The following is a 25,260-nucleotide window of genomic DNA, read 5'->3' as shown; positions in this document are numbered from 1 at the left end:
GATGGCAAAATATTGTACCATAACAGCAGGAAACTATTATATTGTTTTGCTACCGTTTATTTAATTACTGTGGCCAGCTCAGAGTAAGAGCAATGTTATTGCCAAGGACTGGACCCACCTTCCCTTTCCATTGCTATACGGCCACAGGGTTTGCAAGAAGGTGGCTTGAGCAGGGAGGTGAGAATTTAATTTGTTCACTGCCTTTTCATTGGTGCCAGCACAAGAATTTGAGGCTGCAGTCTAACCTAGGTCTCTAGTATGATCCAAGTTAAAAATAACCCCATTTCTACTCTGCTCTCTCAAAGGTTATTTTTTACCTGGAACATTTTAGGGCATTGCTTTGCCAAACAGCACACAACGTTGTCCCAGCACAATGTGGGGAGGCCGGCCGCAGGGCGCGGACAGCAAGCATCTGCTGGGGATAGACAGGAGGGGAGGCCCAAAAGCTGGATTCACCATCAGAGCTGGTAGCTGATAGCTCACAGCAGGCTGACAAACTGTGTGACCCCCAAGGAGGCTACTACAAAAGCTGAGAGGAGGAATGATTTGAAAATTTGTGATCTTTCTAAAATTAACAGTGGATTTTATTTTTTAATAGCGAAACCTTTCAGGCCCCTTTCAATTCATAATAAAAGAGCAATTTAAAAAGGAGGAGAGGGCAAAGTAAGCCTTGCAGTCTTTATAACTTCCTTTAAAGTTGGAAGGTCACCTTTAAAAATGGATGAATGCAGTGTTTGGAGGAAGCTCTAAGGCAGCAGGCCTGGGGTTTGGCACTAGAATAGGAGACAGGACAAAGATGAAATGAAGAATCCAGCTGAGATCTAGGAATAGCTGCAGCTGCAAGTGTCCTTGCTGGACTTGTGTGGATACACAGGTTGGATGTTAATGGAACTTCTCTGCCCTTTTTCTGAGAGCTGCTGTTTTTCTGGGCAATGTGCTGGGGGAAAGTAAAGTTAGGGCAGCTGGATATCCAGGTGGACTGTGGGTTGCCCAGGGAAGGAGGAGTGCATGAATTGGTGGTATCATGGCATCATTTGTGCTGAGTTTTCCTCTTGCTTGGGACCACTCAGGGAGTGAGAAAAGATGTTCAAAGTGTGAGTCCTGGTAAACTCTCAGCTACTGGACGGAAAGCTTTTGGGCTGCATTTTGGATGGTTTCCTGGCCCTCACTACTTTGGGTGATGTTGTGAGCAGGTGAAAGTCGACGTAATATCACTATCTCCTATGGAGCTAATTGGCTATATCCTCCCCCGAGCCTCTATACCTCATACAAATCAAGATGCTGGAGGCTAAGATACTGCTGGTGCTTGACTCTCCTCAGTTACCTGACTCAGGAACAAGTTCTAGGTGTTTCATCTCCAGTATACCTTAAAGATGAGACATACAACAAGAAGTCCAACCTTTGAAAAGGTAAAGGGCCTCCTGTGTCCAGTATAGTGCTTTCTCTTCCATGCCTGCCCTTCGCACCTTGGCTTATAAACTACCAGATGCAACCTGGGAGCAACCGGATCATGGAGCAAGGCATGGTGGGTCTTTGCTCTTCTCTAACCAGCTCAGATACGTGCTCAGGGAGCTTCATACAGTCTCCCGTCCCACAGGTTCTAGGCTTGGTCTCCCGATAAAGAGCCTGAATAAGCACAGGGAAATGAATTTTCCCCTAGCCCCTTCTACTCTGTGGTGGGGAATGAGGCATCTCTGACAAATGAGCTTGCTCCTGTGAAAATTTTCTGTAGTGATATGCAAGGTAAATACTCTGGAGAAGATAAAATTGCAAAGGAGAAAGGATACCTTTGAATCTATAGCCAATCTGTAAAGCTTTGAGATCTGCTGAGAGATGCTGTCAACACTATGTTTTTGTCCTGCTGTTTTTCTATATCCTGTTGAACAATTTGACTGCAAACATGCTCTAAATGGTCAGTAAGATTTGCTACAGCTAAGGGTATGGTTTGGTGGCCATTTTTAGGAAGGGAATCTGAGGCACAATATGATGGTTCCCTCAGGCCAGTGTGGTTCCTGGAGAAGCACAAGTAAGCCCGTGGCTGGGCAGGGAGCCGGTGGATGGAGGGAAGCACGGGGACCATGACCTGAGAAGCCTGTGACCCTGACACTGCGCTCGCCTCTATCTACCCTGAGCAGGGGCTCCCTATGGCAGTGAATGAAGTGATATTTCTTAAGGGTCCACTTGAGAATTTAACTCCTTTCATGTTTACGCACTTCTTGACTGCATTTCCTAGCTAGCCAAGGCACAGTGGCATCAGACACATGCTGTCTTTTGCTTATTAAGCAGTTTAACAAGCCCAGCTAATTACAAGGTACTCAGGATTTTCTAGCTTATGAAAACAGACCCTGTTTGTTTGTATCAGTGCCTTAATATATCAATACACCAATTAAACCTCTGTGTGTGTAAGCTCACACAGCTTAACATACAGGCAGGCATGTGGATGTCTTTCATATCAGCCGTGGTTTCTCTCTCTGTTTCAGCTCCAGCTCTGCAGGGATGTCTGTGGTTTTACTCTAAACTGAGTTGCCAAAGGGACATGCATCAACCCCATAAAAACATAGTTTAAACCCCACTAGGAGTACACTGTTTTACAAGATTCTGGCAGACACAGGCAATCTCTTTGTTATTAAAGTTTCCTCCTCCCAGATAGGCCTAGAAGATTTTCTCAATTTTTATTTTCATCTTAGTGCTGATACAAGCAATTTGTGCATCAGTGTTGTCTTCTTTCCCTTGATTTGTTCCAAGAGGTCACCCATCTAAGAGCACTGCAGCTTCCTAGCACACTTCAAGCCAATTGCTTGCAAGGTTTGTACTTGTATGCAAGTGCCTAGCACATTCATTAAGCCATATAAGTAACGAACAATAATCATTTCACAAGCCACCAACTGTGACGTCAGTGCAGAGACTGAGCTGAAGCGGGCAGCGAGGGTTAAAGGTAAAAGCTTCCTTCAGTACACTTATATTCCAGTGAAAAGAAGGCAATTGTGAGGGGAGGAGAAAGAGAAATGACAGATTAAAGGAAACTGAGCAGCTGTAATAAATACACTTGAAATTGAAGAGCATCTAGGATGCAGTGGCTATATTCCCCGCAGAGTTGAAGTGCTGAGGAGGGCCTGCAGAAAGGGAAGCTATACAAAACTGCTGGCCTTTCAGCGAGCAGACTTTAGGGGAATGCAAAATGAGTTAAAGAAAGCTAGCTGAAGCTTAATGCTTCCTGGGGAATCAGCATCAGGGAGAGGGAAGCAGTCCTTTAAGATACAGTTGGAAAGGCTGCCCTAGACGTTCAGTCTAGTAAAAATGAGAGGGGAAGGGGGAAGGAGGAAAGGCCTGATATAAACCAGGCCAGGTAAACAAGAGAGAGAGAGAGAGAGAGAGAGAGAGAGAGAGAGATCATGACAGGGCACTGATGAAATATCACTGTTAAAGTAGAGGGGAGGAAGAAGAAAGGAGGAGAAAACAAAGGGATGGAAAGAAGCAGCCATACAGGATGCTCAAAGGTATTTCAGAAAGCAAAGTCCTCTTGCATATAGGTATCTGTGAGCACTGATGAAACTGACCTCATAACAAGGAGGGGTGTGGAGTGACAAGGAGAACAGTGAGCTGGTGCAGAGGAGAAAGTGCTTATCTCAAGAGTGATATATGGAGAACTTGGACTAGCCACAGAGAACATAAGCCAGCTTGTATCAGCAGTAAGAGAAGTATTATGTATTTGATGTGCCAGAATTGCATCCAGCTTTACAGAGGATGAAGAGAAAGATCTCCCCACATCAATGGTCAGCTTCTCCAGGGCCCTGGACAAGGTGAGCATCCTCTACAGATGGAGAGCACATCCTGTAATGTACATGCCTGTGAGCATGCACAAAACTCACTGAGATCTTCAGTGGCATGTTTAAGTGCCTGTCTAATATAGACAAGACTGATGATGGCTGGAAGGTGGTGGACATAATGGGGCAAGAGATGGCCCAGTTAAGTTTAATACCTGCTCTAGAAAGTTCTTGGAAATAATCTTCAACATTAAGGAATGTTGTGGGAAAATACCTGGAAAAGTGAAGCTCTGTGAAGGCCAAACTTATGTGGTGTGAAGTACTGGGAGGTCATACTTAACTAATCTGATGAGGTTCCCTGAGGATCTTCCTGCCACAACAGATAAAGGAAATTTAGTGGATACAGTATGCTGCTGATTTTCAGCGAGTATTTGACAAGGACCCGCATCAGAGATTAATGGCTGAGGGTAGGAGCCTTGGTGTAGGATTTAAATAAGAGCTTGTGTAGAAATCTGGCATAAGAGCATAAGACAAAAAGGAGTTATTCCTAGAAGTGTTTCCAACTGGAAAGAGGTTGAAAGCCATGTGTCCTGGAGGCCAGCCTTAATCATGTATTTTTCATAATGTCTGCTGATGATTTGCGTGGGCAATAGTGAAAGCAGAAACCAGATTCACCCCTGCTCTAACACCATGGACCCCAGTGACTTTTCACTAACACTATGGCCAAGGTCCCAAGCGTGCCTGCTGACCCATCTGATTTGGGGATTTATTTGAGAGAGGAATCCCAGGCAAGAGAACAGAAGCAGAGAGTGAGAGAGAGAGAAATGAAAATAGAGGGGACCTCTCAGACCCCCCTGCAATGCTGTAAGCAGCACTGGGAATATGTCAACACATAGAGGAGACATGATCTGGAGAGCAGGCAATTTAGGCAATGGGGAGACAGTGCTATCTATGAAGAAAGGGCAATCTGGACAGCACAGGGATCTTTTCCTTCATCAAACTCCTTAAAGAAATGAAGATGCAATTTCAAACATTTAGTAATTATTTGTTCCTTCTTTATTTTTTAATTTTGTCTGCTTTCTCTACACTTCCAACTTCCCAGCCTGGAAACCTCAGATCACGTGGCATCAGCTTTGTTTGCAGGAGAATTGCAGCTTGGCTGTGTCAATGCAAGAAGACTGAGTTTTGAACTTTGAGTTCTCATCTGCACTCAGGTATCGATCTGGATAGGTTTGGCCATTACCAGCTTGAAAAACCCCTGCCCTGGGAGAAGGTTAAGGAACTTGATTTAAACTCTGATTGATAAAGAAAAGACATCAAGGTGACCTTTATAATTCAAGCTGAATTTGAGGTCACTGTCCAAGCTCGGATTGCAATAATGAAACAGGAGCAGGCAGCCTGATAGATTAGATTAGCAGAAACTGGCTTCTGATTTTTCTGCGTTACTGTCCCAAGATCTGATGCTGTCCCTCCAATTTTGACGTTTCAGGAAAGCAACATATATACTCTTGTTCAAGCCATTTTCCAGTCAAAGGAGATCTGTTCGAAGCTAGTGAGGAGAAGCAGCTAATGACTTTGCAGAGATCTTCCCACCATTATGCCCCGTTCCGTGCTCTGCAGTACCACCCATATATATTCATCTATAAGTTGGTACTGCCAGCTTTGGGGAGGGGGGGTTGCAGTGCAGATCCTTTTGATGCCTCTGCTTCCTCAGCTAACTGCGAAGCATTATTTTCCTTTCTCAATCTCACTCATTTTGCTTCTTTCCATTAGCAGTATGTTCTTGCTGTAAAACTTTAGTATAAGTTTTAAAATTTAAGCTGCAAAACATATATATATATATATATATATATATACACACACACACACACACATATATATAATCTTTCTTTTTGTAGCTGAAGATCCTAGTAGATTGCCTTCCCCATGTGTCTTGGATACCAACATAGCAATCATCCAGTCTTCACACATAGTTCGGTTAAAGCTGAACATGCACCTTCTCACCACCTGTAATTAATCATGTCTTCTGAGGTTCCCAGCCCTGCAGAATGTCGTCTTGATTCTCACCAGGGCCCTTAAGAAGAATCAACGGGATATTGTTCCTCTGATGCAAACACTGATGTTTCACCACAGGACAAACTATAGGTTTTTGGTTTTTTTCTTTTTTTTTGCATACAGTGAAGTTTGTGGTATTTTCATGGGGTGAAAATTCACCCCGACCATCTGACTCAAAATGGCATGAGGCATCACTAAGGATGACAGAGATGGACACGTATATACTGTTATATTACCCCACATTTTCCCCTTGCTGGGAGTCTCAGAGACAAAAAACTGAGATGAATTTTCATTTTTGATCATAATAAAGGCAGGACATGGATGGGTACAAAAAATAAAGCATGAAGGAAGGAAGGGCAGTGTCCAAGAGTATGTGGTTCTTTAAATAGTCCTGCATTCCTGGTGATTTCCAAAGCGTTTTAAAAAAAGAGAACTTTTTCTAGTTCACCTGTCACTAATCAGAAAGCTCTGTTTCTGCCAAGGGGAAGAAGGTGGGGTTGGCAAGACAGCACCTTCACTCAGCCAGTGTCTGTGAAACTAGTCAAATCCTGACTTGGAGCAGCTGTGGAGTCCATGCACGGCAGAGTCACTGCCTTTTGGATGTCCTCACCTGCAGGACGGACCTGGAATACCAGCTGCCTCCTTTCTCTTGCTTGGGTGCTCTGCTGTTATCCTGCTCATTTGTCAGCCGTGAGGAGGGGATTCTTCACCTGAGAAGAAAGACTGACTTCTCTGAGCGTGAAACATCACAAAAACCCAATATTCATTGTGTCCTCAGCCTGTGCCTGACTCAAGAATGGGTGAAGGGGGTACAGGAAGCCTCAAACTACTTACAGACCTAGACAGCTAAATGAAGAACAGCTGCTAGTCCCATCAGATTAGCTAATTCCTTTGTATAGCCCTTCCCTGTCTTTATTCACGTCTACGTAATTTGCTGCCTAATAACAATTACCGAAATAGCCAAAACCACAGTAACTTTAGAGTCCACCAGGCAGAGATATCTCACATTACTCTTCCTTCAGGGGTTTCCTTCCTCAGGAAAAGTTGGCAAGGTGAAAAAGGGATGGGGTTGTGTGGACGGCAGAAATAGGGAGAAAGCCAAAGAAACCTCAGGCAGAAACAAAGACGGTCCACGACCATTTGGGATGTTAAGAAAACGTAAGTCTGAGAGAACACCTCATCAAGCCATAGATGTGAGTGCACCTCCTGCGTTGGTCCTGCGTGAAAGGGAATCGGAGGAAGAGAAAGGAAGGGAAGAGATGGAAATTGGGCAAATTGGAGAGAGGCTTTCTAATGAAATCATAATATGAGCCTGAGATGTGTCTTTCAGCACCTCATGTTTTCACTCCATATGGCTTCACTTCTGGAATTTTCTTGTTCTGTGAGTTTGGCTGTGTTGGCCAGTCATATAACGACCACCAAAGCAAGTCACTGGTGGAGAGAATGACTGAGCATGGGGCAAGAAGAGGACATTAGTACTCAGAAGTTCCCAGGAGGAAAAAGAGAAAACAAGCAGAAGATGCTTCATTCTGTCCAAACTTGTCCTTTTGTGTAGTGATTATGGTGAGCCTGGCAACAATCAGAAACATTTCCAACCCGGCTGGAACTCTAGCTGGAAAACTCAGAAGACCAGGCCCTCTCACCAAATTTCCTGCTTTTGAGTTGATCCAGAAATTCTGTAACAACAGATTTTTCTTAAAATCTCTTGGTACTTCCACATCTGGAAGGATTGTTCTTCTAAAAATTTTTTTTTTTTTCAGTTTACACCCAACTTTTGAGCCAGTTCTTACCCTGTTCAGAGTCGGCTCTGCATCCTGGACCACAGCTCTGTGAATCTGTCCTTGAATCCAAACCATAGCTCTTTCTTTAATGCTGCCTTTCTTCTAATACCCACATGGTCCCCAGAATGTATTCAGTGTGCCTGTGAAGCTGTTGTATGAAGGACTTTTTAACATTGATGGTGATTACGTGTTAGGATCAGCAGTTATTAGAAAGGTAATGATAGTGGAGTCAGACTGCGAAAGCAGTGTAAGCCTGTGGCTAGAACCCCCAAACTGTGGGTTAAGGCAGAAACTGAACACCACTGAAACAACAGTACTAAAAAATCCTTTACCCTCCCAAACATAAGGAAAAGTTTAACAATGTGACCTGAACGTAGTGCTGCAATATCTATCTGCATGTGTGCTGCCCACACAGTTCTGAGAGGTGCATCGAGGCCAAAATTTGATTTGGGGATGGCACTGTCAGTACTGCACCAGCAGAAGCCAGCTGGTGAGGCTGAAGAGGGCAGTAGATACACCTTGGGACATCCAGCACTTGGAGAGACATAGCCTACTCCTGGGGTAAGTAATAGCCTGGGCACAACCATGCCATTGCCTCTTGGTGGCGCTCAGAGGGCTAGCAGCAGTCAACCTCCCAGGATGGTAGATTTCCCTTTCTCCGTCACTCTGGGTGAGGATTACTGTCTAAGCAAGGTTGTCGTGGAGATGAGCGCACTTTTTGGTGCTGCTCCCAAATGAAGGAGTAGGAGGAAGGCTCTTGTCATGGCATGACTGTAGCCTTGCAGGGAGTTAACCCAGCCTTGAGCGACATCCTCCTGCTGGGACATTGCAGAGGTGCCAAAATGCAGATGACAACAAAGGAGAAATCTCAAGCTGAGTTTTCTGAGAGCAAAATCCCCCCTGCAAAGGACCAAGCAGCATTTTCTGGCCTTGCAGCAGTTCAGCATGAGTCATATGTGGCTGAGGAGGTCATGCCTGTGTCAGGTACCCCATTTTTCTGCAGGTGAAGAGGGAGTGGAGTTTGGCCTGGGGAATCGTGAGTCTCGATACAGCCTAAATAGGAGTGTTGCCAGGCTTCTCGCCCCAGCCAGAGCAGCCAGCCCAATGGGCACAGATAGAGCAGTGGTGGTGAACTTGCAGTCCTGGGGAGCAAGATAGCAAAGGGCCTCTGAAACCTCAGTGGCAGAAGGTAAGACTCTGCATTCCTGATGGGAGACTATCATAAAACTGTGAGGCTGCTGCTGAGACCTGGTTGCTTCTAGCTTTATTGTGATTATCCATCTCAGCAATAGGATGCCGTTAAGCGTCTGATTACTGTGTTGTTAAAGCCTTAAGCCTGAAATCTGACTACTGTGTGGTCTCCCAAGGGGAAGCCAGTCCTTCTCCATTCCTCTACTAATAATCCCTCCCTTTCCTAAGAAAAATAAAATAATAAATAAAATAAAAAAAAGACAAGTGATATCTATCTGCAGTAGCACTTTCCAATCAAGTGAAAACTGGCTGGAAAATCAAATCATCCAGTAAGTTCCTGCAAAACACAGCCGTATCTCTTTAAAATCTTCCCTTCTGAAGGGCTGAACTGAGCAGCAATAGCTGCTGATGTAAAACAAACCATTATTCCTCCTATCTCTTCTCTGAGCCCCCTCCCAGCAGACGCATGAGTCTGAGGGAGGCAGATGCTCTCTGAAGACTATTTTCCTCCGTTAAATAAATTCACTTTCAAATAATATGTAATTAAATGTGTGGTATTGAATTAATGTTTTATTCTGAGTGCTTTGGCAGCAGGGGACCTAGGGGCCTGGCTGGTGGAAAGAAAACACGTTCACCTTCCCCTCTCCTACTCCATTTTCCTCCCACCTTGCCAAGAATCCCAATCCCTATTTCCAAGAGCTGCTGGAGTATACCAGTGAGGATGGTGCTTTTATGGGTCTCTTTTATGATACATTGTGGTGGTACTTTTGGACATGCACCAAGTGCAAAGACCTCTGCAGCCCATTCCATTCCCTTTTCTACATGTCTCTTGCTGGCTTAGTCTTCCTACTCAGAGGAGTCCCAGGTGTGCAGATAATCCTCATATACTGAAGTGAGAGCCCAAGGGAGGCAAAGTTGATGGCTGGATGTCGAAGGAGACAGACTGCTGAAGCTGGAGAGGCAGGATAGACTTTGCAGCCTGCCGCAGCCAGAAAGCTTATTTGAGGGGGTACAAAAATCGATGGGAACCTTTTTGGTTTGTTTTTCTGTCTTTTATCTGTCCCATCAGCAGTGCTTCGCTGCCAGCCCGGGTTTAGTGGCTTTGGAGGAGTAGGATCTTACAGGAGCAGGAGCGGCTGTGGAGCGAAGCTATGCATAGCAGAGCAAGTGGAGGGTGGCACCAAGACTTTGCCAAGGTGAGGGGAGGAAAGGTGCAGGAGGGCTAGGAACCACAGCAGTGAGCCTGGAGCAACTAGTGGTGGCGTGGGCTTGCTGCTCCACACGCAGGAGCAGGCAGATTGCCTGTGGGGCAAGGCACAGCGATCCCTGCAGAGAGGGGGCAAGGCAGGGCAGATGGGTTGTATAAAACTAGCCTGAGGGTGGGGGTTATTTCTAGGGAAGTAAAGAGGGAGCAAATAATGGGATCTTGGCACGTGCCTGGGGCACAAGCAGGCTGGAGATAGGGGGAGGGCCATACCTGAGGCAGCCTGAGGAGGAACTCTCTCTGCAGCTCATTCAGCTGCAGCATGCAGGCTAGGGCACAGCTGGAAACCCTCTTACAGCTGTGGCCAGTCCTGAACCCCAACCCCAGTGCTCCTGAGGAACAGCCACTGCAGGTAGCCTTGTAGACATCAGGAGATTTCCCTTTTAAAATCTTACATGTCTCCCCACTAAAGGATGTTTTAACCACTGGCAACTTAGCATAAGTGAAGTGAATCAGGCCACTGTGGGATCAGAGGGATTTACCTTCTAAGATCAAGGAAGGGCCCTGTGGATACTGGCTGCTTTCACTGGAATAATTTCAGTAAGACGCAAGCTGGCTGGTGGAGGAGGTGGCTGCTGTCTTAAAGGAAAGAGCCTGCTGCTGTGCAGACCCAGATGTACGTGAAGGCTGGAGGCTTCTTTTCTTTGTCACTACAGTCACTGGCAAAAATTTGCTGGGGATGACCCACAGGAGCCTCTGTCTTGCTGTAGCTCCTTTCCTTCCTTTGTTTCAGGATCTCCCCAGAACAGTCGTGCTTCTGCAGCACTCTGCAACGGTTATGCTGAGTCCAGCTGAGACTCTGCCCAGCAGCCAGTAACCCTGGGACAGCATATATTTCTCTCTTTATAAAATGATTACTAGCCATTTTGTACTCAGATTTATGCTACTGAAATGGATGAGAAGAGCTTGAAGTCATATTTTGTTTTTATAGGAGTGTCAGGTAATTTAAGCTGCGACAGTAGCTTTTGTGCAAGTGTGGGGGGATGCCAAGCATATTCTAACCTTGTCATTATTTTTCAGATTTTTTTTAATGAAGAAGATGAAAGGTTTCTTTGGTTTGGGTTTAAACTTTGCAGGTATGTCACACTAGCTTATATCACCTGCTTACAAACCAAGATGTTAATTTGCAGTGTGATCTGGCCAGGGAATCTGGCAGCCTCTGCTCTTGCATTAACTGATCTGTTGGTCTAAGTGGTGACTTCTGCTTCACCCGTCTCTCAGCTCCTCTATGCATACACATACACACCTGCTCTTTACGTTCACCTTTAGCTCAGGGTACGCCGTACGTGAAGACCATAGTTGCGGGCTGTCATAGGGGTCTTTGCTGGTGCCACGTGGCTGATATTGGAGCTAGTACTGCAGCGGGGATGCAGCAGCTCAAGTTACTGCAACTCAGCGGGTGCTAATCCGGTCTCTCTGTGCTGCCAATCAGATCACTCTGTGTAGCTTGAGGGCTAGTTTGCAGAATAGTGGCTATCCTTCAGATTAAGGCTGGCTGGAGTTAGCTGATTAGTGAAAGGCAGCCCTTTAGGTCAGTGCTCCCTTTCCATGTGCTGTTGTAACAGCAGAGGCCAGAGGAGTTGATGATCATCTAATTGCCAGAGTTATGCTTGGAAGTGGTAGATATAAGGTATTTTCAAAAGATCAGAGATCTAGATTGCGGAGGCTGTTCTGTTCTTTCATTTTCTTGACTCTAATTATACTGAATATCAGCTCCTGGCATGGCTCAAGGTTCCTGTTTTGTTTCTTTCTTTTTCTTTTTTTTTTTTTTTTAGCCAGAGATGTCCAGCTAAATGCATCAAGATCAGCTAGTTTTTAACCAAGGTCCTTTCAGCAGGGTGTAGTGCTTTAGCCTGAGGTCTGCTGGGTCAGCTAGGCAGTAATGCGACCTTCCCATCTGGGAACTGCTCTGGTACATTGCAGCTGCTCCCAAGAAATGAAGGGAATGGTAAGAAGATGCAAAGAAGATGCAGAAATGTAATGGATATGTTTTTAAGGTCTTTATGTGGGAGTTGTCACAGATGATTATGATTGTTTCATAATATACTATGTAGTCAGGCACCGGGGGCTCCCTGAAAGCAAGCTGCCAGCTTCTTGGTGAGGTACAAGATGTGAAAAACAATCTGCAGAGAGGCTGTGAAGCAAAATGCCTTATTTTGGCTTGTTGGAAGTTGAGAAGGGATGCAAAGAGAGGGGTAACACAGTTAAAGGGAGTAGCATCCTTTGTTTCATCCATCAAGGCCAAAGGAGAGGATGCTGACATAATGAAATTGTGAGCTGGAAAGCTTAGTTTTATATTTTTGCTATGTGATCCAACACAGCAAAACCCAACATGCAGAATTATCAAGATTTAAATGCAGCATGAAAAGTGCAGAGAGAGGTCTGATTTAGGTGGTCTTACCTAGAGGGCCTGGAAAGAAATGGGTGCAAAGGGCCTTGAGCACCCAGGGGTTAGAGCTCAGACAGCTCAGCTGAAGGATGCGCCTGGTCCATGAAGTTCTTAAAGATTCAGATAGGCTTTACATAATTTAAAAAAAAACTCATTTGGGGGGGTGCTTTTGAAAGGATTCTCAGAACTGCTTGGTGTTTATAATCACAACTATTTTGAACCTGAGTCCTTGAAGGGTGCCTTGATAGAGGAACCTGGCGAAGAACCAGTGCCTGGGCACAGAGCCGAGCTGCCCAAGCGTGAACCAAGGGTCTTTTCCCAAAGGCTGCTCATGTCAGAGCGTGAGGGAAGACCCCAGAAGCAAAAGGCTACTCAGAGTCCATCAGGGGATAAGAAACAGCCTGTTTATTTCTCCATTTTTAAATTGTGTTTTGTTTACATCTACTTCACAGCAGTCTTCAATTGAAATCAATATCCTCCATTGACTTTGATGGATTTGCACCAGGCAAGGAAGAAGACTGAGGCTTTGTGCAGCTAGTCAGTGCATTATCTTGTCTCACTAAGAGACAAGTCTGTGAGAGAATGACTTGTCAGAACTCCATTTGCAAGACTTTTTGATCCAGTTCTACCCAATGGGCACAGGTTGCTCCAAACACGAACATCGGGTACCTCACCAACATGTTTGGTTGACATCCAAATTGCTGTCAACTGCCTGACAGGAAAGGCACTTTGTTTGGTAGTTACATGTCTTCATGACACACATTCCAAATTGTAAGCTTTGTTTATTTGATTTTAATTGTCATGGAGCAGACAAGCCGTGCAGAGTTTATTCACAAGAATTATTTTAGGAGTGAGTCAGGAAAGAAGTGACTGAATCATGTTGACTAACTGAGAACTTTGCTACCTTTTTGTGGACAACTTGTGTATGAAGAAAAGAGAAACAGTTCTTCGGCATAAATTAGTTGTTACAGCAAATGACTCAGCTGCTACAGAAAAATGTCACTGTTGTTATTATTTATACAGTTCTGTTAATGCAAATGAGGCTTCATAAGCTTGTGAAAATCAAGGCCATACCACAAAGAGCTCCCAGGATCGAACTCCATTTAGGATACCCTAGAAACACACATGAAAGAAGTCAGTTTTAAAACAGGGATTGACAGCAAGAGGGACAGGAATAGGAAGCGAGGTCAGGAGAGAAGAAATGGCAAGAAGTGACAAAACTAGGGGACAGACAAGGGCAGGAAAGGAACTACCCTTAGGGAAAAGGACACAGCTCTTGGTACCAACAGTACAGAACAGGGCCCAGAATGTGAGGGAGAGGAGGTGTGCAGGAGTAGAAAGGAATGTGGAGGAGAAAAGGGAAGGAGAAGAGAAGAACAGGTATGTGTGGCGGAGGAGAAGAAACTAGTAGAAAATTGTCTTTGGTCTTTTCTGTGCCAGAAGAGAAAGCTGCTAATCTAGAGGATGGTAAAAGTAAGAGGAAAGATCTCCATAGGTTTGTTTTGTTTCCCTAATAATCTACACATTGTTTGTGAAATAACAGTCCAAGGACAGGAAAGCCAATAGAAATACAGCCACCAAATAGACTACTCACTGTTCATGAGTCTGAAAGAAGGAAGTGTGAGGAATCAACTTCAGATCTAGTTCCAGCTAGTATGAATGGTCCAGCTTTAAGACGAGGTTCTGCATGTTGCTGTAGTTTACCTATTAGCGCTGTTCATGGTTTACTCTGCTTGGAGTTTGATTTGTCCATCTACCTCCCACTGTAGTCATCTGTGTCACCCTGCTATCTGGGTACTTCATCATCTGCATCCAGATTTCCAGACTAATCAAATCAGGGTGTTAAGGATACTGGCTGCGATGGGAATCTCAAATGCAGAATCTGCAGGATCATTGAACCCTTCCTTTCCTCTCCTAACCCCCAGGACCGGTTTAGAAATGAGGCATTGACTGGAAGATTAGACACATGAAATGGGCCCCAAGCAAGTTCACAATTTGTGCTCATGTGATTGAAATGCTGTCATCATTAGAAAACAGGTGTCTTTCACCCCATAATGCCTCAGGTACCAACTCCACCTTGGATTTGGAAGTCGAGTTGGAGTCTTTCTGCCTTGCCTTTGTCACCAGCAAGCAAGACTCTGCAATAGGAGTGTAAAAGATGGGTGAAGAGTCATTGAATCTGTCACTGCTATTTAAATGAAAACTCCTCCTGGCTTTTCCAGGCTCTGTCTCAGGGGCCCGTGCAGACATGACCAACCAGGACATAGGAGACTGATGTATGAGAAAAGCAGAATTAATCTTGTTGCCTTTTCCTTTCTTCTCTATCCTGATAGCTGTGCTGGGTCTGCAAGGTTAGCAAACTAAGAATGTGTTTGAGTTGGAAGAGGAGCAGATGTGACTAAGAGACACATGGGAATAGAAACAGGGAGGGAGAAGTTCTGTTTTTAGACAGCCGGTTTTCTAGCTGAATGCACGTTAGGCACAGACCAAGTCAGCTATCCTCCAAAAGGTTCAGAGGAGGTTAGGTAAGGTCCCATAGCAGATCCAGAACCCCAGCCCTTCTGCCTTGCGTCTTCAGGGAAAAGAAAAGCTCTCTGCTCTGGAGGCAGTTTGTAAAGGTGAGTGCAGTGTCTCAAACTTACCCTCTTTCTGACACTCTTTTCTTTTGTTGAACTGAAGCTGTAAGGCATTTCCAGCCAGCAGTAGGTCAGGTGTTTCATGATGTGGTTCATGTGTTATGCAGAATAAGAGCAGGGCAAGGGCTTCAAACATGATCTCTGGGCATTTAGTCTTGATGGAGAGGAAACAAAAGTGGAGGATCTAGCTAACTCTCCTTCATCTGTATCACATAGCATCACAGTGATTCTGAAACAAGGGTCGTGAGATGTTTCATTTAAAACAGCAATTGCTTCAGTGTTCTGCATTCATGTCCTTCCTGTAGATACAGCGTGGCCCTGAATGAAATTTCCATCATGCTGTCAAGTCTGGTTACTTTCCTGTCAGGTCTTGCTGTGCTTCCTGCCTAGGTTCTTCTTTTGAATTGTCTTGTTGGCTTTCTTTTATAAGCTAATGGTACAAGGAGGAGAAAAGAGGGGGGGGGGGGGGGAAAAAGAGAGTAGTAAGAGTAGTACTTACGGGAAGACAGTTTGCATACACCTTGTCAGCAGGGCTGACCGCAACACTGCTGAGACAGATTAGCACACTGAAGCCTGACTAAAACAAACAAACACCAGCTGTTTATCAGACAGGGCTCAGCTTTCTCCAGGAGGAGGTAAACAGATTTATGCAGATGAACCTCCCAGGTGCCCTTGCAGCCCAGTGTCTTTTGTGGCTACTCGGCCTTCCTTATGAGTTACAGTCAGGACAGATGAGCAAGGAATAGATGCAAGGTTAGCACAATAACACAGCCATTCGCATAGCACCAGGGCAGTTTGTCATTGCTTTATGTATAAGGCCCATATTTAACAGTAGTATGGGATTAATCATAGTTCTGATTCACTGTGAATGGAAGAATTTGATGTAAACATCAGTATTTTAAGCCTATAGCATGTGAAAAAGCTATTTATTATAACTCACTTATTATTCCATTTGTGCCTGAAATACTATAAAGCAAAATTTATGGCCATTCTAGTTTGAGAGAAATTGTGATCAGCAAAAGTGCTTTCCTGACTCTCCATTAAGATTGTCCAGTTGCTGTCAAACTGCTTAACTTCATGAACTTCTTTTTTTTTAATAACTATCCAAGTTTACTCTAAATCCCGCAGTGCTACGTGAGTCCACTACCTCAAAAGGATTGCTTCTCCCTCTGTTCAACTCCCACTGCTACAATATCTCCTTAAATTCTTCATACGTGTTTTCCCTGAAGCTTCCCAGGTGACCCTAACAACTTGCTGCAAAATCTGGGTCTCAGAGGCAGATGGTATATTTTTTTAATAGTGTAGACATAATATTGGGACCTCTTCAACATGAAGGTACGCAGTCTGGACCCCAGCTTTCAGAAATGTCTGATCATTTATTAAGATGTTGTTGGAAGGAAGTGAGGGAAGGAGCTGGAAATCTCAGGCAAGACCCCAGGCAGTTCAGAAAGAGAGGTTTGCTTCATTTCTCATGATGTTATGACTTACTCATATGAAGTGTAATTAATCTCAAACACTAGCATTGGTTATTTTGAGACAGTTTCCTTTTTAACTTTATCTGAAATCGGATGGGACAATAGGATCTCAGTGTTACATTTCTGTTGGGATTTGAGTTTTTTTTAAAGTATCCTTGGGCTGTTTGTAATACAAGATCATTTCCCAGCAGCTTTCTTGACTGTTGCTAATCAGCAGACCAAGAATTCAAATACAGAGCTTGTTAATAACAAGCCTAGCAAATCCTAGATACTACACTGATGAGCGCTATAGAAATGCTTGCCAAGAGGAAAAAAGCCCTTTCCTCTACTATTAAGGAAATTGGTGCCATTTGAGCTTTTCTTAGATTAGGACTTTCCTTACCCAAGTGCGTCACTTAACATTTCAACATATGATATTTCAAATTTCTCAAGGTACTCCTTAAACGCTCAACTAAACCAGGTGGGGAAGGCAAAGTCCACAGGTGATTTGTTCTCCCTGGCTGTTATTGCAGATTTAAAATCAAAGTCATTTTGGATGTGCCCACCATTCTGTGCCTTAATGTTGCTAATATTATTAATATTGGTAACTAACAGTTTTCAGCCTATTGAACAATTAATGAAAAGGTCAATGCGAATTCTCTATAGAGGCATCGTTCATTACAAGGCCCATTGCTTATGCAATCTTGCAGCATCCATCTTCCCAAACAAGCAAAAGGACTGGAGATAGCAGCTTCTAAACTTGCCTGTGAGCTTCTAATTAGAAAGCTTAATTGTATGAAAACCATTAGGATGTTACTCTTCCAAACCATTGGCATTTTGATGAGTTGAGTGGTACCTACATTGTTGTAAGGCATTTGCTTTCCTGGGCTGATGCAGATGCCACCTGAATCAAGCCTGGGTGACAGGAGCTGGTTGCAGGTTGTAATCACCATTAGTGATGCTTCCCTGCAGCCGATCTGAAGCCCTGTGTCAGTTGACTTCCCCCTCCTGCATCCACAGCACCCCAAGGGAAATGCATCTGAATGGAGATGTGCACACCCATAGGGCTCCCGTGGCACATGGAAGAGGTGGAAAAGATTCAAAAGCAGCCCAGTTTGTGAGTAAGAAAATGGAGGGCCAAGTTACGGATGCGCCAGGGTGGGAATGAGAAGAGGGCACTGCCCTGTCTAATGCCTCTGCTCGTTGAGACCTCTAATGTTTGCTTTTGCTCACTGAGCCCTGGAGAGAGAAGAGTGCTTAGCTCTCACTGCCCTGCCGCAACTGACAGCCTGAAGCTAGTAGTCTGTGCTACTACAGTCCCCGAGGGAGGCTGTTGGCTCCTGTGAAGGAACAGTTTGTAGAGATGAAATTTGGGGTACCATGTCTCCAGACACTGCTATGGTGGCTGTGCACCTTTACCTGCCTCTGCAGCTGCTTCCAGGCATGAAGAAATGCCTGTTCACGTTGCCAGAGGAGCTGTGTGTCAGCTGTGATGCTGGAAGGGTGCTTAGAACTTTGGCCAGAAGTAGCTGTGCCCTGGTGTTGTCCCCAAGAGAGCACTGAGACCTCGCAACCTCTCCCTGTGGTCAGTGGTGTTTAATCCATGCCCCTGCATTTGTGGAAGTCTCGGTAGTCACTTATCTACCCTTGTAGGTGCCTGATATCTGGGTAGATCGAGTTATTCAGAATGACACCATTAGCTGATCTGTAAACATCTGGAGCAGACCAATCTTCATAGACCTCTGTATCTTTGTTAAATTAATAGCTATTGCTCTTTTGCTTCTTCTTGAAACTTCAGCTGCTATTCTCTATAAGTCCTCGCCATCCTAAACGCCAGTGGAAAGGATCATTGAAACTAATGGGATGAGTTTGTCCGTTGTGCCAGTGACTCTATCCTGGAATGACTTTGTTTCTGAGGAAACATCCGCACAGAAGATGGCTGTAGGCCCAGGGTCTTGTTGCACGGCTGTGCTCAGCACTTCCAACCAGCTCCCGCTGGTGCCCTGAGCTGCAACTGGGTCCGTGGTTCTCCTCCTGGGACCACCTTCCTGGCTCTGGCTTGTCAGGGCTCAGCCTCAGAAATCTGCCTGAATGTGGGTTTAAACTGATCCTAACTGAAATGCAAAACTCAGCAGGACCTTCTAGTGTCACCTGGCCTGGCACTAAAAGTATATGACCTTTGCAGTGCCCCTCAGGAGATGAATTATTTCCAGAATCATTCCAAAGAGATTCAGGCCTTCAAAGCAGATTTTTCCCCAATGGTTCCTCTCCCTGAGGACAAGCTTGCTGTAAGTTTGTAGTGAAAACCTGATACTTCTCAAGTACTTTCCTTACTGATGTTTTGCGTGAGAATAGTTCCATCCCAGAGATGGCTGCGCTCCATGGGTGGGTAAAAAGATCCCTGTAGATATTTTTGCAAGGCCATTTCAGATCCTTTGCAGCTTGCTAGAAAATTGAATTAGTTGTTTTCCATTCCCTGAATTAACCCTGGTTCATTCTTCCCTCAACCCTCTCCTTCTTCCTCCCCTCCTTCCAACAGATGTCCAGCATATTAAGAGGAGAGACATCGTTTTGAAGAGGGAGCTGGGAGAAGGTGCCTTTGGGAAGGTGTTCTTGGCCGAGTGTTACAACCTCAGCCCCACCAACGACAAAATGCTGGTGGCAGTGAAGGTAAATCTCAAGGGCAAATGGAAGACAGTACAGCAGGGGCTGGACTGCAAAGCAAGGCTGCACAAACCTGTGTGGGAAAGGGAGGCAGGGGAGGGCTGGGGGCCAAGGGGTAGAGATTTATCTGATGCCGGAGATTGTGGTAAATCCACTTAGTCACATAAACTTTCAGTGTTTCACTTCAAGGTCGTCTATTCTTGCCCATGCCAAAGCCTCTCTTCCTGCCCATGCGGCCGGGAGACAGGGAGGAAAGGCTGGTCTGGAAGTTTTAACTTCCCATGCAGCTGCAGAGGCAAAGCGTAGAATTCACCTTCCCTCCGCAAGGGACTAGAGCCCTTCTCTTTTGGGCTTTTATCTCTTTGTGGAATATACAGAAGCTGAAAGAAAAAGGCCTAAGCAAAAACAAATGCTTAAAAGCTAGACACCACAAACCAGTTTTCTGGGATCAATTTGCTGGAACAGCATTGCTGCAAGGTGGGCAAAGTAACCCCTTCCAGCTTGGCTCAGCTCAGCTCCCACTGGAATGGCCACGGATTGCTCCTGTCTTGGCGAGTTTGAGCCAACACAGGTTCAGCTTGGAGCACGTTGTGCTCCTTGCATCCTTGTGAGGGTCCTCGTGTGAGTCATGACACATCAGCATGGCTCTGGATGGAGGGTACCTGTTAGTTCAGAAGTGTGCTCTGCTGTTAAGTGGCACCAACTGGCAGACACTCATAATCTAATCCTCTGCGGTTAATTTGCTGCCTCCTAACTCTTTGGGAGAAGATCTGCATTTGAACTGATGATCTGCAGGGGAAAGGTTCCGGCGCTCGCTCCAGGATGCTGAGGGAATCCAGTTACTTCAGAGTTGCTTCAATCAGCAGCAGTTCAAGCCTTTTTTTAGCTCATTTGTCCCCTTATGCTCCGTCCATGAACTGCAAGATGGCACCTTTCACCTCCGAGACTGCTTAAAGCGGAGGTAATACAGCTACCCTTATGATTAATTGCCTGATTATATGGCTGGTGCCTGCCTCTCACTGTCAGCCATCCCTTGTGCTATCCCATCTCTGAGGTCTCTCCTGAGTTTCGTTTGCATGTAGGCAGAAACAGCATTCGAACTTGTTTCTGTTAATTGCTACTATAAGCGTACATCTCCAGAGTGCCTTTCATCCTGCAAGATCATACAGATCTCACTTCGGAGCAGGGCCTTGAAATCTGGCTTTCTTCCAGCTCCGGGGGTGGGGGGAAAGAAATCCTTCTAATTTGGGCAACGTTATAAGTCTTAGGGGGGAAAAAAAAGAGGATTTACATATTAAGTTGAGATTTGGTTGCATTTCCTGAAGATCTCATGTAGCTGACCGGGGCTGAGAACTGTTTCCCCAGTCATTGCAGCTCTGGGCAGCAGTCGGGTGTGCTGGTTAGGGGCAGTGGAGTCCAGAGCAGAGAGTTTGTCCCTCCTATGCTCTCAAAGACTTCCTCCCAGGGCCAGGATGAGGGCAAAGAAAGCGGCCATGTTATTCATTCAGCTAAACAGAGATTTTCAGTGGCTTTAAAACTGCATCCTCACAGATGAGCTAAGTCCTGATGTGATGGCATGGACAAGCTTCCTGTTTTATTCAACTTGCTTCTAAAAACATCCTAGGAGATGCGCAAGAACTGTATTCATCAAAAAGTGTTGAGGTCACAGAGTCAAGTATTTGAGTGCTGGAGGGGTTGGTATTCAGGATATGGTCTCTGAACATATATTTTTTTTATTGCTTTGTGGGCTGCTCCACTGTGATGATCACTCTTGTGTCTGAGTGCTCCCTAGATGTGAACGTGTCTATTTTCACAACCTCCTAGTGAGGTGCTGGGGTTGTATGAGCCCCTTTTTGCAGAGGGCAGATGGATGCTCAGGGAAACTGAGCTGAAAGGATCCACTAATCTGGAGTACACAGTTACTGACCTGCCTTTCCAGAGCCTCATACAGCACATACCAAACTCCTGTCAACCCCAGCTGTCACAGTAAATGCGCAGCACTTCTGCAAAGCTGAGCACAGATGCCTGTCAAGCAAGGAACTCCAGTTACTGATCAGAAAACTGACAATTAGTGGCAATGGCTGCAACCTGCAGCTTCAGTGACTTGCCTGATATCGGGTAGGAACCATGTGATGGAGGCACAAATACAATCCACCCAAACCTTCCTAGGGGAGGCATTTCATTGGTTTCAATGAGACATCCCTTCTCTTCCTCTGATCCTGGTTTTCTTTCTCTGTTCCACCACTTCCAACTCTTGCGTTTCCCTTCCTTCTAAAGTCTTGGCTGTGTAACCTTAGTGATGTTTTTTTAATATCAATTTTTCCATGATATTTACAAAGTTATAGTGCTAACACCTTGTAAAAAAGACAGCGTATGAAGGAAATATACTCACTGCAACTTGAAATATTGCATACAACTATAAGAAAAGGAGGAAAAAGAAAAGAGTGTGGGGGAACTGTTTTCCTGGGGCGGGGGGGGGGGGAAGGGGTAGCATCAACACTATGAAGATATTAAATGACTAAAAGTAATTGTTTGCCTGAGATAAGGATGGATGCTTTGCCATCTGTACAGTGTAACTATCATCCATCTAAATATCTCTAGTCAAGCTATCCCAGAGGACACAGAATTACAATAAAATTATGCCACGTATCTCACAGGTTGAGGACAGAAGAAGAGGGAATGTCCTAAGGCTTGGGTAAAAACCTTTCAGGAGCTCTGCTTTGAGGGGAAAAGCAGCTAGTGTGGAGGGCTGGCTCCTTCACTCTGTCCAGCTCTGAATGCAGCAGAGCCTTAAACTAGGCAGAAGCACATTAGCCATTAGCGCTTGAGCCCTTTCCTCCCAATGCAGTTTTCTGATGCTTAACATCCCCTTTTATGCATAAATTAGAGCCAGCTCCTGCTGGCATCACCTCTCCTATCACCACCAGCAGATTCAAGGCTTGAGGAAAAGGTGAATTTGTGCGTAAATAACAGGAGAACTGCCTAGCATCCCCCCACATTGAGGGATAAAGAGAGTGCACAAAGTGAAGAGTTGGTCTGAATTTGGAGGTAAATGGAATGAAGTTACCTTGACTCTTTTCTGACCACTGTTAGGTGCACAGCTGAAGCCAGCACTGGTACAGAGTAGTCCTGGCCACACAGGCCACAGCACGTGTCAAGGGGCAGTGGAGGATGGAGGGAATAAACAGAGACCAGACAGCTCAAAACCAGAATAACCTTTGCCTTTCCTTAAATGTTTGTGAAGACCATACTGATTCTCATGGCCATCCCATTTTATCAAATAGGCTTCAACTTTTTTATTAAGTGCTCACAGGAGAGTCCTCCCTTGGTATCCTGCGATGACAATATACTGTTTTCAAACTCTCTCCTATGCAACCACACAATAATGCATAAAGAAGCCAGTGTCCCCCACCCCGGATAGCCCTGCCTACTCACCAGGGGCACCCAGAGCAACATCTTCACAGCTGCCCTGCAATACCAGGTCTGCACACCCAGTTCAGATCCTGCAAGCTACCCTGCAATGGCAAACTGGTGCTCTCAAATGTGGAAGATGAGATATTCTCAATAAGGATACTGATTTCAGCATCAATCTGTCAGGGAAGCTGTTATAAACAGCAGGGAATAAAAACATGATTTTAAAAATTATGAGAAAAGACTTGACAGTGTCCTTCTTCAGAGGCAGTTTGAAAAATCCGCACAATAACTGCACAGCCAGGCAAATCCATCTTCTGAATAAAGGCAGTATAGTCAGCTATTTCAAAATGAAAGACAGATAGCAAGGACTGGCTGGCTCAGGAATTTAATAATAATGAGATATGAAGCCATTCACCCCTAGGTCACCAGTACAAATCCTATCCAAGCTGGGAATAATTGGAAGCTGTTACCCTCAGAGGAATGTTTGCTGCTGCCTGGGAAATGAGCTGGGGAACTTGCTGTGCCTGCTGGGCTGGTAACTACGTGTAGAAAGCGCTGAGGTGCTACCACCAGTGCCTGCTGCCAGCCTCCTCAGTGACACTGGGCCGGTAGCAGTGGTTCCTCTCCTTCTCCTTCCTCATTAGCCTCTCTGTGACATCCTGAGGCTCACAGCAAAGCCCCTGCTGAGCAAAAGCCTCTTGCTGGCCACCTCTTGGGGCATTATCTCAGCAGTGTTTGGCAAGGTTTTGTGAGGGGGCGCTTCTGAGCCGACTGAAAGCACTCAGCCGCGCTACCATGGTGCAGGGTCTGGGCTAGCAGCCTGCCTCCCAGCACTGCCCTCAGCTTTCTCCATGCTTTGAGCCTGCTTGTAGCAGAACATGTCAAGCTCAGGAGATGGACCGATTTAGCCTTGTTCGTTCAGGCTTTGCCCCCGTCTGAGCCGTCCTCTGTATGTCTGTGCCCCTTCTTTCAGGCACTGAAAGACCCCACCTTGGCAGCCCGCAAGGACTTCCAGAGGGAGGCAGAGCTGCTCACCAACCTGCAGCATGAGCACATTGTCAAGTTTTATGGCGTCTGCGGCGACGGTGACCCGCTCATCATGGTCTTTGAATACATGAAGCATGGGGACCTGAATAAGTTCCTGAGGTAAGTGTGAGAGAGGGTGTGGGAGATGTTATATAGCCATCCCTGCAATCTCAGAGTGCTTTGCTTTAAATCTGTAATGATCCTGGGACATTGCTGCCTCTTGGATGCTGGTGGGCTGGATAACGAGAGCTGGTTGTTCCAAAGGCAGCTTGTAGAAGATGATGGTCCTCACCATCAAATCTTTTGGACAGACGGGCAGAAAGGAACCTCATGAAGTTCACTGTGTATAGTGCAGAGTCCTGCACCTAGGAAGGAATAGCCCCATGCACCAGTACTGGCTGGGGGCTGACCTGCTGCAAAGCAGCTCTGCAGAGAAGGTCCTGGGAGTGCTGGTGGACGACTAGTTAACCATAAGCCAGCAACACGCCCTTGTGGCCAAGCAGGCCAATAGTATCCTGCGCTGCATTGCGCAGAGCGTTGCCAGCAGGTTGAGGGAGGTGATCCTTCCCTTCTACTCAGCCCTGGTGAGGCCACATCTGGAGTACTGCGTCTAGTTCTGAGCTCCCCAATATGAGAGAGATACAGAGCAACTGGAGTAAGTCCAGCAAAGGGCTCCTAAGATGATAAAGGGACTGGAGCATCTCTCATGAGGAAAGGCTGAGAGAGCTGGAACAGTTTAGCCTAGAGAAGACTGAGGGAGGATCTTATCACTGTGTATAAATATCTGAAGGAAGGCTGTAAAGAGGACAGGGCCAGACTCTTTTCAGTGGTGCCCAGCAACAGAAAGAGAAGCAACGGGCACAAACTGAAACATAGGAAGATCTGTCTGAACATAAGGAAAAACATTTTTATTGAGGGTGACTGACCACGGGAAAAGGTTGCCAAGAGAGTTTGTGTAGTCTGCATCCTTGGAGATATTCAAAATCCGTCTGGACAGGGTCCTGGGCAACGTGTTCTAGGTGACTGTGCTTGAGCAGGGGGGTTTGGACTAGATGATTGTTAAAAGGTCTCTTCCAACCTCAATCATTCTGTGACCAGCTCTGACGCTTAGTCCTATCTCCCATGTTTCTTCTTAGGCAGTCCTAGCAGCCATCCCAGTGAGCCATAAGAAACAAACTTATCTTTTCCCACCCCAGCAAACTGAAACAGCAGGAAGCATGGTTGCAATCTGTATCTATATCTGGTGGGAGCAGAAAGACAATATACCCATTCCCTACCTATTTCTGAAGGAAGAAGGTCAGTAGCTATCAGTCTCCATCTCACTCAGCTCCTGGTTCAGTAGCACCAGAGGCAAAATACTGCCTAGAAAAACTTTCTGCAGTCCTTGATCTGACCGATATCCTGGATGTTTCATGATGTCTAGTTCTCATATTCAGAAGAGTTGAGAAATTTTAGAGGGGCTTCAGGCAGTGCCTCCTGATTCCATCACTGTGCCTTTGTTCCCTGAGCCTTATTGGACAGAGATCCTGACCAAGGTACAAAATATCCTAGTCCACAGCACCATGCTACTCAGGAAGATAGGCCTGACAAAGCACCATAATTGCCTCCGCTGCCTCTAGAGA

The 25,260-nt window shown here is 45.6% G+C and overlaps 1 protein-coding gene across 2 annotated transcripts in view; it reads left to right on the top strand.

The window, feature by feature from the left end:
* NTRK3 (neurotrophic receptor tyrosine kinase 3) overlaps positions 1–25,260 on the top strand; it is a 247,164-nt gene that overhangs the window by 168,601 nt on the left and 53,303 nt on the right. For both annotated transcript variants that reach the window (XM_009681246.2, XM_009681247.2), the window contains exons 13-14: positions 19,074–19,204; positions 23,586–23,758. In XM_009681246.2, the coding sequence (XP_009679541.1) occupies positions 19,074–19,204; positions 23,586–23,758 (304 nt within the window). The remainder of the gene's footprint in view (positions 1–19,073; positions 19,205–23,585; positions 23,759–25,260) is intronic.

Source organism: Struthio camelus, chromosome 12 (genome assembly GCF_040807025.1).
Source record: "Struthio camelus isolate bStrCam1 chromosome 12, bStrCam1.hap1, whole genome shotgun sequence".
In the NCBI taxonomy this organism is placed as follows: domain Eukaryota; kingdom Metazoa; phylum Chordata; class Aves; order Struthioniformes; family Struthionidae; genus Struthio; species Struthio camelus.
The sequence above is the reverse complement of the archived record's forward strand: the minus strand, read 5'-3'. Positions and strand labels throughout refer to the sequence as shown.